At 35.1% G+C, this 14,134-nt stretch overlaps 2 protein-coding genes across 11 annotated transcripts; both read left to right on the forward strand.

Moving 5' to 3' along the window:
• Window positions 1-258: 258 nt before the first annotated feature.
• On the forward strand, window positions 259-7,457 carry DCP2 (decapping 2). 5 transcript variants are annotated; one of them, XM_078324566.1, is made up of 10 exons: window positions 427-464; window positions 620-654; window positions 747-840; window positions 2,296-2,447; window positions 3,267-3,394; window positions 5,171-5,269; window positions 5,755-5,907; window positions 6,291-6,394; window positions 6,586-6,653; window positions 6,992-7,457. In XM_078324566.1, exons 3-10 carry the CDS (start codon window positions 773-775, stop codon window positions 7,162-7,164), a joined length of 945 nt encoding a protein of 314 aa, XP_078180692.1. In that variant the 5' UTR covers window positions 427-464; window positions 620-654; window positions 747-772; the 3' UTR covers window positions 7,165-7,457. The 5 variants fall into 5 exon arrangements, with proteins under 5 accessions (XP_078180693.1, XP_078180689.1, XP_078180688.1 ...); XM_078324567.1 differs by lacking the exon at window positions 620-654 and having other exon boundaries at window positions 259-474; window positions 726-840; XM_078324563.1 differs by lacking the exon at window positions 620-654 and having other exon boundaries at window positions 262-474.
• A 1,477-nt stretch (window positions 7,458-8,934) lies between these two features.
• LOC144574700 (Glyceraldehyde-3-phosphate dehydrogenase-like family protein) lies at window positions 8,935-13,191 on the forward strand. Of its 6 annotated transcripts, none has more exons than XM_078324730.1 (12): window positions 8,935-9,168; window positions 9,269-9,422; window positions 9,759-9,836; window positions 10,396-10,511; window positions 10,595-10,648; window positions 10,929-11,016; window positions 11,110-11,202; window positions 11,703-11,743; window positions 11,920-11,973; window positions 12,081-12,244; window positions 12,433-12,499; window positions 12,892-13,191. In XM_078324730.1, the coding sequence occupies exons 1-12, from the start codon at window positions 9,073-9,075 to the stop codon at window positions 13,015-13,017; spliced, it is 1,131 nt and encodes a 376-aa protein (XP_078180856.1). In that variant the 5' UTR covers window positions 8,935-9,072; the 3' UTR covers window positions 13,018-13,191. The 6 variants fall into 6 exon arrangements, with proteins under 6 accessions (XP_078180856.1, XP_078180857.1, XP_078180854.1 ...); XM_078324731.1 differs by having other exon boundaries at window positions 8,936-9,168; window positions 9,269-9,419; XM_078324728.1 differs by having other exon boundaries at window positions 8,938-9,168; window positions 12,433-12,502.
• Window positions 13,192-14,134: the final 943 nt, after the last annotated feature.

Raw genomic sequence — 14,134 nt, forward strand, 5'->3', positions numbered from 1 at the left:
ACTCACAAGTAGAGAATGAATTATTTATCTTCATAAACTGATTAGTCATAAGACAAAACATTATTTGTGAGAGTTTTTAAAATTTAAAAAGCTAAATACAATAGACTATATAATTTCGATGTTTTTGAGGCTATATAAGAAATTCTCGCTCATCTCCGTACTTCTGTAGACTATGCTGTGTAGTCTATGGTATGGTAGATTAGATAACAGCAGAAAGGTATTTCTTCAAAGAAAAAAAAGAAAAAAGAATACAGTAGAAAGTAGAAAGTAGAAAGAAACAAACAGGGATCGGAATAGTCTCCAGAGTGTATCTCCATTGGAGGTGCCGAACTGGCGAACCCGTTGATACCCCGCAATCTCGACCATCGTCATCCATCTGCTGCTCTACCTTCGTCTCCTTTTGTTTTCTCTGCTTTTTATCGCCGCAGGGATTACACTTACTCCGCTTCTTCACCGTCGATCTGGTAATATCAGGTGTAACTTCTTCCATTTCTCCTTTTCATTGAGGTTCCCCTATTTTTTTGTCAAGGAAGCGAATCGATTCGAGAGTTACGTTCGGTTTTCTAGCCTTTAGTGTTAATAGAATTTGATTGTTCGTTCCCGAACTGAACGGATTCAGTTACTCAGTGGAATTCTTTAGAAGGCTTAAAAAAGGTGCCGTTTTTCTGTTAAAAGTCCTAATAATGGTAACAGGAGTACTGATTACAACCTTTTCTAATCAACAGAACCTTTCCTTCTCGAAACAGTTGTAAATATACTCACAATTTTAGCAATGGTTGGAAATACCCGTGCAAACTCAAAAGGCCTCCCCTCTCAGGAACTCCTAGATGATCTGTGCAGGTATATTGTACCTACCTTTTCTTTTCTATCTGTTTGATTACTTTTTTCTTGATATCTTTTTGTTTGATTATGGCTGAAATAATTTAGTATTTACCTGTGTTGGTTTCTCCTGGCTCTAATTCTGTGTTGGGTTGTACCAACTATCCCCAGACCTGATTCGGTAAGTGGGTTGACATCGTCAACTAGGGGTGCAAACGGATTAGATAGTGGTAAAACCATATCCATAACCGTTTCTATTTTTTGGATACGGATAAGGATCGGATACTAAATGGTTACGGATACGGATCGGATATTTAACGGATACAAATACGGATTGGATATTAACGGATACGAATGCGGATACGGATATAATTCGGATACATAATTCAAATACTGTGACAGAATTAACTTCTTATTCAACAAATTATTCTTTATAGAAACCAGACAGGACTTTACTCTTTTGCTTGTTCCAAAAAATTATTGAAACTGTTGCCTAATAGCAACAAAACTTATGACGCCAAAATAAAGCTAGCCGGCCGTTTTTGAAAACTTTTAAGTAAGCTTCTAATTATGTTAGGCCTGAAACCCAAATCATCTTGTAATATTTGGTACAAACAGAAACCACAATTTATTTATTTGAAGACCCGTAGGTATATTGCATTGAAAATGGATTAAGCATTACACAGGTTCCTAGAAATTGTGAAAAGAAAATAAAGAGAGCAATTTAGGATCACTCTTTTTCCTAGTAAAACCAGAAGGGCTTACCAGTAAGCGGTGCCAAAATACCCACTGGTACAGAAAAAACTAAGGAAATTTAAAACAAAAACTGAACCTAAAATGCGCCATAAAAAGGAAAAAAGATCTTAAATTCTATTACAGTAGTAGTTTGTTGCTCCTTCCATTTTACATTGGGCTGCTCCCTCAGTATTATGAGTCTGCTGCTCTAGGGTAGAAATGACAATTGATAGGGTAGATTGAGTATTACTGATCACGTCGCTAAAAAAATATTGCAATTTGAATCTATATATCATGTGTGTGTCTCTATTCTGTTTCCCAAGAAACTAATTAATGGAATAAATAACACTGTTCGGTGGAGAGATCCAATCCAAGAGGGATTTCAGTGGAGAGCATAATTTGGACGGATAGAGATTGGGAGAAATTGAGAGAAGTTGAAGTCCAAGGGTTGGGAAATGAGAAATTGGGAGAGAAAGGTCGGAGAGGTTCAGATATCCGAAAAAATAAAAATTTTAGATACGGATAATTATCCGGATCCGGATCCGTATCCGATTCCAAAACAGAAACCGTATCCGCATCCATATCTGAATATCCGAATCTGCAAAAATTCGGATCCGGATCCAGATTCAGATGGTTAATATCCGACCCGTTTGCACCCCTATGGTCGGCCCAATTTTACCAGATTATGCCTATACTCTACTCAAATTACTTACTGCATTTGTTTGCTTCTTATTTTTCCAGCCGATTTTTGTTGAATGTACCTAAAGAAGATTTGGAATCCTTTGAGCGAATCCTTTTTTTAATGGAACAGGCGCATTGGTTTTACGAAGACAACTCGGTGGAACAAAATCCTTCTCTTAGATCACTCTCCTTTAAGGAGTTCACCGTCTTAAGTATTGTTCTTCCACTGTCTCTAAACCTTAAAAATTTGATCGAAATTCAACTTATTCCTCCCTTTTCTTTTCTTGTATTTACCGTTTTCTTCTTTGAGTCATTAAATTGGGGCTATTTGAGAGCTCAATTGTTCTAAAAAATCGAGGTACTGATTGGAAAAATTTACTGAAAAGGGTACATGACGGTGCCATTTCATGCTGAAGTTCTATCAATATGTTTCCATTCTATTATGTTTTACTTAAACATACTGAGGGACCTTCACATGAGCTGCAGTATGTGTTTTGGTGGTTTAGCTCAGATCAACTTTACTTTTTTTAAAACCATCTGTTTGAGCTTCTTAGTTGAGGCTATTTGGCATCGGAACAGATGCAAAACCATCCTATGTGCTAATAACTCCAAAACATATGTGATTGCATGTATTCTCTGCTAACCCTCTAAAATGCCAAAACATATATCCACAAAGGGAAGACTATCGCATAAACCCTATAAACTAGGGAAATATTCTCTATCCTTTCTTTTTGCATTTTGCTTCAGAAGATGCTCAAAGGTTAGCATTTTTTTTACCATTTGTAAATCTCTCTAAACAATTAAGAAACAATAGGTGGGTGCAAAAAGATTTGTAATGCTTTAGAGTGGCACATGGGATTTTCTCAATTGGCAGGGAAATGGAAGGTGTTTTGATGTTTTCTTGTGCAGTGAAAAGTAGGCTGATACTATCACGCCATACCAGTACAAAGCTATTGGTTGTTTTTTGCATTATCTGTTTAATTGACCTGTTGATCTCATCCATATGTCCTTATTTTTACTTTTGTTTACAGTGTTCAACAATTGTGCTCAGTTGAGGCCATACATTAGATATCTTGATGACATCCACAGAGAATTTACAGACTACAAATTCTCAATTCCCGTTTCTGGAGCCATTATTTTGGATGATACTAATGAGAGAGTATGTCTACTAAATAAATCTGATTTTTTTTTTCAAGATTCTTTTTCCGTAATCAGCACTAGAATTTTGTTATATTGGCAGATATTCTCAATATCGTCACGCTGCTTCTGAGACCAAATTTTGTTTAAAATATTTGTTAATAACGCCTCACTTTTAATTAATGAAATCGAAAAATGTATTTCCTGTTAGATGTTGACAATTCCTATTATGGGGATCTGTAAATCTAAATAAACATGGAATAAAAAGTATGAGTTTTGTCATGTTAGACATAATGGTGCAAATTAAAAACAAACCAGAGCATTGAATATAATCTGCACAGGAAAAATACTTCAATTAGGTGCATTTGGCCAGTGTAACAAAATGCGGCCTATGCGGCCGCATATACGGCCGCATATGCGTATGCGGTTGAAAACCGCATAGAAAAAACATATGCGGCCTAATATGCGGTTCCACATATGCGGCCGCATAAACACCGCATATTGTTTTGTACAGTCCGCATATAATTTTTATGCAGTCCATCCAAATAGCTTATTATTTATTAAACAATCCATATTCAATCGGATCTGAAAATATTTATTAATAAAAACGGATCGGATATCTGGTAATAACCAGATACTCATCCAGAAAGGAGTCAAGTTGAGTGATTATTCACGCCAATCTTCAGCTGCTTTTATAGGGAGCAGAGCAATGCTTTTTTGTTTCGGAAGTGTTGTGGGACTATAAAAAATGGATTATAAACCGGAAGAACGCGGTTTCTTCCTTTGTCCTGCGCAAATTTACTTCACTTGGGCCAGTTGGGCCATAAAGGAAAACAATATAATAATATTTCTTTGCCTTGTACAGTACCAATTTATTAATGATATTGTTCCATGCATTAACTAATGATCATTGTTCCATGCACCATAAACTTTTAATTGCATATTTGCATTATATACTTTCATTCATTTAATTAACAGAAAGGATGTTAGATTAATAATTGCATATTATGCTCTATTTTATATGAATTCTTATTTTTAAATCCGCATATATAAATCCGCATAGAAATCCGCATATGCGGCCGTATACCGTATATGCGGTATGCGGTGGCCTTCCGCATACCGCATAGAAACCGCATTTTATAACACTGCATTTGGCAATGTTACCAAAGAGCTAGTGATTAGAAACATGGTTAAATATTTTAAATAGATCCATAGCTGGAGTTATTCTTACTTGTGGTGATCAGTTTAGATGCATAATTTTATGTTACTGCTGTAAAATGTCAAGATATGTATACACCCTTGGGAGCACGAGGAATATGTCATATTCCCATAAAGAACCATAAATTATGTCCCTAGGATTCCTTATCCCATCTACCCTGAAAGATCCCAAACTCTTTTTTCTTACCTGCTGTCTCTGCTTAAAGGAGGAAGGGTAAGGGTATTGTCGGCGATTCTAAAGAAAATCATGAAGATGAGGGTCAATGTGGTATATTGCACATTTCCTTTTTGAAAAAGATGTGAGATTGTTATGTAAATAATTCATGCTTTGTAGGGTTGTATGTGATAATGTGATGTCTAGTAGTGGCATACCTGAGGTTTCCATAGCTAATTGAACTTATTTTAGATTTACCGCTCAATTATCAAATTTATAGTTCCTGGTTCAGGGGGAATTGGTGCTAGTTTTAGTTTACCAAATTTCCTCACTGCTCCTTTATAATTGTCATTCAGGCAAGGATTGAAAATTTAAAATCTCAAAGCAAATAAAAGTTAACAATTTATTATCTACTTGTTTTTATAGTGTTTGCTAGTGAAAGGATGGAAGGCAGGGTCTTGTTGGAGTTTCCCTCGAGGTAAAAGAGGCAAAGATGAGGAAGATGATCATGTTGCTATAAGAGAAGTAAGTGTTTGAAACTTAAAGATGCTTAGGTACACTATACTTTTCAGTTGTTTTGGGTTGAAGCAGCAGTTTCCTTTCACAGGGCCTATTTTATGATTTCAACTTTTTTGAGGGTCCGCAATGTCTTCATATTGTTGAGTTATTGATGTTGTGATCTTGTATACGGACTGAACTGATGCAACAATACATATGTGTTTTGTGAACTTTTATATGAGAGCGCAAATAAAGTGTTAAATTGGCATTGAAATGCAAAACTAGGTACCACTACAGATAGTAAAGCACTTGATGGAAGTATGTTGATTCTGCACCAAACAGCTTATAACAGTATTCAATAACAAAAAGTGTCTAAAATTAATTTTGGTCCATTTCTTGAAAGATTTCCGGACATTCTTGTCATGGTCTTATAGGCTTTGTGTATTTTGTTTCGGTTGCTGTAGCATTGTCTTTTTAGGTGAATTCTTCCAATGAATTATTCTTTTTTGTAGGTCGAGGAGGAAACAGGATTTGACCTTAGAGGCCTTTTGAAAGTGGGAGATCATCTAGAAACACACCTTGGCACACAAAGGCTTCGTCTTTTTATCATACCATCTGTTAGTGCAGATACTGCTTTCGCCCCTCAAACAAAAAAGGAGATAAGTGTATGCATAACTCTTCTCTCATTCTCTCATTGCCTTTTTGTGCTTATAGGCTATGGTCATCAGGAGTGAAAGGAAAAAAAAATGAAATACATACTTTAATTATGAGTTTATTTTCAGGGGAAGCATAAAAAAATATGTCTTTCTTCGAGTTTACCAAAAGACTCACAGAATCATATACATGCACTATGTAAAACAGCATTTAGTACAAATTTCAGCTCACATTGAACTGGTGCACCGAACAATTGAATGCAATTTTTGGAGTTCAGTGTTTGATTAAGGCCTTTTGGTTCGAAGTAACAGAATTCTGGTTAAAATTTAAATTGAATTGAGCAATTTGTAATCTTCTAGTTTATATTAAATGATCTTTTATGCAAATGTTATAGGAAATAGCATGGCATAGACTGGACGAACTTGTACCAGCTTGTGATGAGATGATAACTCGCTCCGTAAATGGCCTGAAGCTTTACATGGTTGCTCCTTTCTTGAAGTTAGTATATTTTCCCATGTAAATTTTAAATGTTCTTTTGTCCATTATCTTTTTTGTGTGTTTATCTTTCTTCTGTGTACCTGATGTTTATGATATGAATGATGATACATTTTCAATATTTTCTGTTTTGTGGAGGCATCCCTTCATTTGTTTTTTTTTCTTGTATTTACTCTCTTATTGCATCTTTTCAGGCCATTACAAACATGGTTAAGCACTGAACCTGCTCTAATTGCTAGGAAATCAGACCCACCTGTGAAAGGTATGTTATTCTTTTATTTTTCTTTGGACGGGTTGTAATGTTGGAACAAACAGGAACTATTGTACTGCTAAATAAATAAATAAATAAAATTGTGTTTAATGCATATTTTTTATTTGGCTCTTAACTTGTGACCATGAAATAGCCCTGATCCATTAGGTGCCCATTAGCAACACTTTCTCCTTGAAGCAAAACACTAAAAATTACCTATTCATTTTTCTTTCGATTAAAAGATGATAATTTAAATCCGGAATTAGAAGCTTTGGGTTCAATGACCTTGAAGTACCCTCAAGGTGCACAAAATATACAATATAAAAAATTATTTCTTGACATCTTTTCAGGCACGACGGTCTGGAAAGCAAAACCTAGTATTGGCGATGGAGGGGAGAGTTCGACTTCCAAGGTGCCAGAACCGAAATTAGTTGATAACCGTCCTGGCAAGACCTTCAGAAACTTCCGTTTTGATTATGCTGAGATTGTAAAGGCTGCTGAGTCAGTCTTCTCTGCGTGTTAGTAATAGAGGATTAGAAAGGTTTCTGTGGTGTACAAAGGGGTTATTTAGTCTCACTTTCTCAGTTAGGTTAGCTTTAATTCGCTAGCTCCTTTGATGGAACGTTGTCCATTTGCATGTCCATGTTAATTAGGACTTATTTTATATTTTGTATAAAGCTTTAACATTGTGCTCTGAATGAATAGAGCTAATCTGCTCAAGGGTCAAGGGTCAAGGGTAATTGCTTGAGTGATTGTGTTAATGTTGGAAGGAAAATGATGTCCTGTCGATTCGAAAATGCAACTTTTGTTTTGTTTTGTTCCCATGTTACTTGCTAATGTAGGACATAATAGTTTTTTTTTTGTTTTTTGTGTACTTTCTTATAGTATTTACTATTTAGGGAACGGGGCAAACACATACCAGCTACAACATGTCGGATTTAACTCAATTTCTATGTCTATTGAAGATGTACAGGTGTCCTTTAAGATTTGTGCCAGGTTAAAAAAACAGTTCAGATCCACTAATTCTAATAGATTCCCTTTTATGGTACTGTCGGTGATTTGAATTCACTCTTATCCCCAATTTAGATCCTCCTGGTACTATAAAAGATAATCTTTTAGAATTAGTTGATTCAGATTGTTCTTTTAACTTTGCACGAATCTCAAAGCAAAAAATTCTGGGCCCCTGCGCCATCTCGAAAGTAAATCTAGTGTGGGAAAAATGGCACGGCGGAGCCGGCTTCGTCATGGAATGGCACGGCACGTGTTACTGTTCCGTGCCGTGTTCAAACGAGTTGCGTTGCGTGCCGTGACCATCCCTGACATTTTGGTCATGGGACGGCACGCGAAAGATCTGGACACGGCACGGCACGCGAGTCACGTGTAATTAGAACCGTTAGGTCTTAATCAAATGGTGAATCTTGAAAAAACTAACTTAAATTATGAAAAAATAGTTAAACGTGAGAAACGTGATTAATTACGTTTAGACACGGCACGCGAGTCACGGTGTGACTCGCGTGCTGTGACCATTCGCGTGCTGTGACCACAGACTTTAAACTAGAAAAATTGACTGAAAGAGAGCTGTGAATAATCACAATATTAAATTTTAAGTTGCACTAAAGAGAACTTGTTCGGTAATAAATTTGAAAAATCACTTTATTAAGAAGACCTTAAACTAGAAAAATGTTTAAGTCATATATAGAATCAATACTTAAAATCTTGGGCAAACTTAAGAAAAGAGAAGCGTCTAATTGTTCACAGACTTTTGTTCACCATTTGTTCACAGATTTGACTTGCGCGAATACTATAAAACTACTTATACATGCTGTAAAATTATACAATATATCACATAAAATATATCAGTTAATCACAAAACATCCAGCAACTATTTGAAGTGATCCCATAATAGTTAGAAACAGATTGCAAGTTGTAACTTACACAACATGACAAAAAAAATGTACTTTCAAACAGAAATTGCAATTATAGGAAGTTATTGGCAGTTAGTGTTAGTTATTAGCAGTTATTTTGACAAAAAAATAATAAAAAGATAAAATTAAAATTTCCGATTAATATTTTATTATTATTTTTTTCTCGATTTAATGAACACACAAAAAAATTATTAAAATAATGAATTCTGTAAGATTGACCACTTCAATTATAAAAATAAAAATATACAAACTATAAAAAAAAAAACATGTAAAATTCAGTTAAACCAGAAATCGGATAAAACGGTGGACAAAACATGATGAATTGAGGAGCGAGAAGGCCGTGGGTCGTGACGCACTGGTACTCCCTCCCTCCCTCGTGTGTTTGTTTAGTTGGAAGAACGCCGAGGCTTCCTGTTCGTTCGCTCTTAATTAGAGGCGCATTTTTTTCTTTTCTCTTTTCCGATTACATAAACGTGGAGAGGATATTTGATCGATCGCGCGAATCGATGAAGAGCATACCGATCATCCTCCTGGGATGTGGCGGCGTCGGCCGCCAGCTCCTTCAACACATCATCTCCTGCCGATCTATCCACTCCAAACAGGTAGTCAGTCAGTTAGCTTCTTTGTTCCTTTTCTTCTAAATGCGGCCGCTAATTCAGTCAAATTAGCATTTAGTATATGGTAAACATTTTTATTTGACAGGGTATTGTAATAAAAGTGGTGGGTGTATCTGATAGCACATCTTTACTGGTGTCAGATGACATCATGCTGACAGGGATGGAGGATGAATTTTTGACGGCGATATGCCATGCCAAGTCTGCAGGATCTCCCCTTAAATTCCTACTTAATCAAAGTGGTGGGTGTTTTGTTTTGTTGTTTTGTTTAGCTGAGCCACCTGGTTCAGTTTAATTATGCCCTCCCATTAGATAATTAAATACTGACTAATTGAACCCACAAATCAGTTAATGGCACACAAATTAGTTCAGTTGGTTTTGTGTATGTTGATATTTGTTCTACTATGATCTATCAATTGGCAAGCCCGACCATGGTGTTCAATCATTTTCAGGGATAGCTGACACATCGTAATGAATTTGATGGCCTTTTGAACAGATGTCAAGTTTCTGAGGACAACAGTCAACAGTAGAGAAAATTTCAAGTTTGCCCTGACAACTGTTTATATGTGTGGTTTCAGGTCATTGTCAATTATTCACTGAAAAGGAAGCTGTAGAAAAAATTGTTGCTATTGCTAGTAGCCTTGGTGGAACTACAGGTTCGTAGTTATACCTTCTTGTTCGCTAACATACTTTGCAACTATGTTGCATGGATACGGGTACGGGTATCGTATCGGATACGATACGATACGATACGGATACGGCGATACGGCAATTTTCAAAAATGATTGATACGATACGGTTATTATATATATATATAGGATTTGGCTACGGTGCTACGGCTCAATATTCGAGTTTTTAAAATCCTAACGGTCGATCCGAACCGTTCATCTTGTTCTCCATATTAATATGTGTTTGGAGACCAAATTTTACATTTTTTGGAAATTTTTTACTATTTTTTGATTTATTGAATATATTTTTTACTAAGTAATTGGAAATTGTATGATGTACAAGAATATATTTTTCCATCAAATAAAATTGGGAGGGAAGGGAGTTTCATGAGAGTGCTGTGTTCTTTAGTTTTATTTCATTTAAATTAACAAACATCCATTAGAAACATCTGGTAGGCTTTATTATTGTTATTCAGTGGTTTTACTGGATTTTCATGATAATAAATTCATATTATAATCTAATCCTCTTATAATTAATAATTGCCAGGTTTAGCTGTAGTTGATTGCTCAGCAAGTGGAGAGACAATTGATGTATTAAAACAGGTTTCCAGCCTTGGCTCTTGTGTCGTTCTTGCAAATAAGAAGCCACTCACTTGTGCCATTGTATGATTTTTATTTCTAGGTTTTTCCTAAACCAAGTGATTTTTTCTTTTTTATATTCTTATATATTATATCTTTGTATTTAGGAGGATTTCGAAAAGCTAGCCTTTCACTTTCGCCGAATCCGTTTCGAATCAACTGTAAGCTTTAGAAAGATGATTTTATCTGTTTCAACTTTGAGCATATTCAAAAGAAAATAGTATAAAATTGCATTACCACTCCATAATGCGAATTATAATTTCTTTCAGACTTCAACTCTTTGAGTTGTTTGACATCCATTTTCTTTCAAAAGTTGAGCTGTGTTTATATACTTGCTGTGGCATATAAAATAAAAGGATTCACATAATATTTTTTGTTCTTTTCATTTTAAAAATATTACTATTAATCAAATAAATAGTTAGAAACATTTTTTATTTGCAGGTTGGTGCTGGTCTTCCAGTAATAGCATCAGTAACCCGTGTTATATCCTCAGGCGATCCCATTTCTCGTATTGTTGGGAGTTTAAGCGGTACCATGTTACTTATTTACTGCTTTGACATTCTGTTAATAAAAGTTTTTAATATATTTTACCTGATCAATCGCTCTAGTCCAATGCTTATAGGTACACTAGGTTATGTAATGAGTGAACTAGAAGATGGAAAGGCATTTAGTGAAATTGTTCGAGCTGCTAAGAGTCTGGGCTACACTGAACCAGGTTTGGATTATGATTTCATAATGAGTGTAAGTCAATATTCTTATACCCCTGCACAGTCTGTTAATTATATCCCTGAAAATTTGAAATACTGCATTCCATGAAATATTGGAAATAAAATCCTATGTCTTTCTATCCCTTCATCTACTTCAACAGATACCTAGAGTGATAGTTTCCTTTAAAAAAGTAAGTAATAAATAATAATAAAATAGTAAAATACAATAAGAAAAAATACTCGAGTGATAATTTGGGGCTGTTTAAAGAACTTAGGAGAGAGGGCTATATGGTATATTTTTGATAGGGTTGTATAAAATATTTCGTTTACATGATGTTTTTGATGTTTTGTGACACAAAAAATGATTGTATATGTTTGTTTCCATGAGTGTATTTGTTTTGCTCTACTGTAACTAATATATCTTATGGTGCTCAGTTTTTCTTAAAGATTTTTCGCGATCTTTGTTTAATGCTTAATGAAATGTATGTGATGGAATTTTATTTGGCAGATCCACGTGATGACCTCAGTGGAATGGACGTGGCTAGAAAGGTTTAGTATTTTCCTTTTGAGCATCATTATATCTTATAGTTTTTGCAATTATATCATTCACATTACAGAGATATTTGCTATGTTAAGTTGCGACTGTCTCAAAATCAGAAGTTTATTCTAAATGCTATACTGGAAAATAAGATTTGAGTGTAACATTTCCTATTTGAAATTTGCAGGGATTAATTCTTGCTAGACTGCTTGGCTGGAGAATTAATTTGACTGATATAAAGGTTAATAATATTGCAAGACAACCATGCTGACACTATCAATCTTATTTTTGGATTTGTGTCTAACATCAGGATATCTGTTCTTTGTTTCCTTGGGTTTCTTTCTGTAGATAGAGAGCTTGTATCTGAGTGAATTTGGTCCCGACTCAATGTCAATGGAGGATTTTCTTGCCAAGGGTCTGTCTCAGTTAGATGAAAAACTAAAAGAAAGAGTCGCAATAGCCTCTTTAAAGGGGAATGTTCTTCGATATGTATGTGTAATTCAAGACTCAAGGTAAGTCACTGTATAGTATACTTGACTAGCAATTTTATATGTAATTCAAAAGTCAAAGGCAAGGCACTAATTTTCCTAAAACTAAAAAAAGGTGGCACTTTTGACCTTCACTGCTTTTGCTTTTTCATTGCTTTGACTCTTCCAGTTTATCTCGTCTAAATTAATTTTGAAAAGGAATTTGCTTTCAGGTGCAATGTAGGTATCCAGGAGCTCCCTAAAGATTCTGCACTTGGAAGGTTAAGAGGAAGTGACAATGTGGTATGCTATTATCTTCTCGTGTTGAGATTTCTACTATATTTAGGTTACAAAGTTAATCAGGTATGGGATAGCTTTCAGGTCAGATTGGGTCTTGTTTTCCGGGACTGGTAATTTAGGTAATATTTCTGAGTTCTGACAGAAGTGATGTTGATTCTTTTTGAAGTTGTTGGTTGGTCTTAGATGGTAATGTCGGGTTTAGGAATTGAGTGGGAACTGATTCGGGGAACCTGGCTACCTGTGGCTGGTGAGGTTGGTTCGGGTTTGAGCCTGAATGTTTGCATACTATTCAGGTTGGACTAAATCAGGGACAGAGTCATTTTGGGCCTGGATGTTTGCACTCACTAATTGTAGTTTTGAGAAGTCATAAAAAGATGTGGCTCTTTTTGTAGGTGGAGATATACAGTAGGTGTTACGAGAAGTCGCCTCTGGTGATCCAAGGTGCAGGAGCAGGCAATGATACAACAGCTGCTGGAGTCCTTGCTGATATAATCGATTTGCAAGATCTATTTGCATAATTTGTTCTCTCTCTCTCTCTTCCTTTTTTACTTAAGCTATAATAAATAGTTAGACAGAGAAACTTGGTCTTTCTTTTGGGAAATGAAGGACACGTTTCTGATACATATTGTTTATGGATGTGGATGTACCAATCTTTTTTATGTTATTCTCTTGCAAGCAGTACTTGGCTACATAACTAATTGAATTACACAATTAAACAATTTTCATATATAATTTAACCACTAGAAAAACAATAAAAGAAAATGAGCTGAGCTAAGGAGATACAAAGAACATGCAGAACCACATGGCACTTGTAGTGTTCCGATTACCAGAGGAAGGTTCGAAACCAAATTCCATATTAATTTGGACCATATATAGTCAATTAGTCATGCATGCATCTGGGTTTTGTACATCTTGGGTTCCATTACTGGAAGAAGAAGAAGAAGAAGTTCAACACCACACTCCGCCCAATCCCTAGCTTCCACTGTTTTTTATTTCATTGAATATACAGAGTACAATTAATGTTATGCATACACGATTTGTTTCGGTCAACAGATCAAGAATGTATTGTCTACATTCAGCAAAATTATTGTATAAATTAATGCAGAACCATGAGTACATGTGCAAAATTCAAGCCTTGCATTATTCGGCCTGAGCTAGCGGACTATGAAAGGACGTTTTGAAGGTGATATTGAAAAACTTTTATCTTTATTATTTTTTATTGTCACTATTCTAGTTACTACTACATAGTTATCGTGACTTTAACCACTAAATATTGGTCTTTAACAGCTAATAATTGATAAGCATTCATAAAAAAAAAAAAAAAAAAAAAAAAAAAAAAAAAAAAAATTGAGATCCATTGTTGGAAAATTAATTGTCTACAAATTAAATGTCCACAACAGGCTAGCTAGGGCCAAAAACAAGAATCTGAATAAATGGAAGAGCACATGCATTCAAATTCAGATTTTCGAGTTCTAGGTTTCAACAAGTTATTTTCATCAAAAACTTGAGAGTCAATTTCCAGTATTATATATAGTATTTTTTTCTATATTTTCTTAAATATATAATAAAATTATGGAATTTTCATCGGATTAATTGACTCTACTCGATCATCACTCGTGGCTTCGCCACTGAATC

Source organism: Carex rostrata, chromosome 23 (assembly GCF_964058835.1).
Source record: "Carex rostrata chromosome 23, lpCarRost1.2, whole genome shotgun sequence".
Classification (NCBI taxonomy): domain Eukaryota; kingdom Viridiplantae; phylum Streptophyta; class Magnoliopsida; order Poales; family Cyperaceae; genus Carex; species Carex rostrata.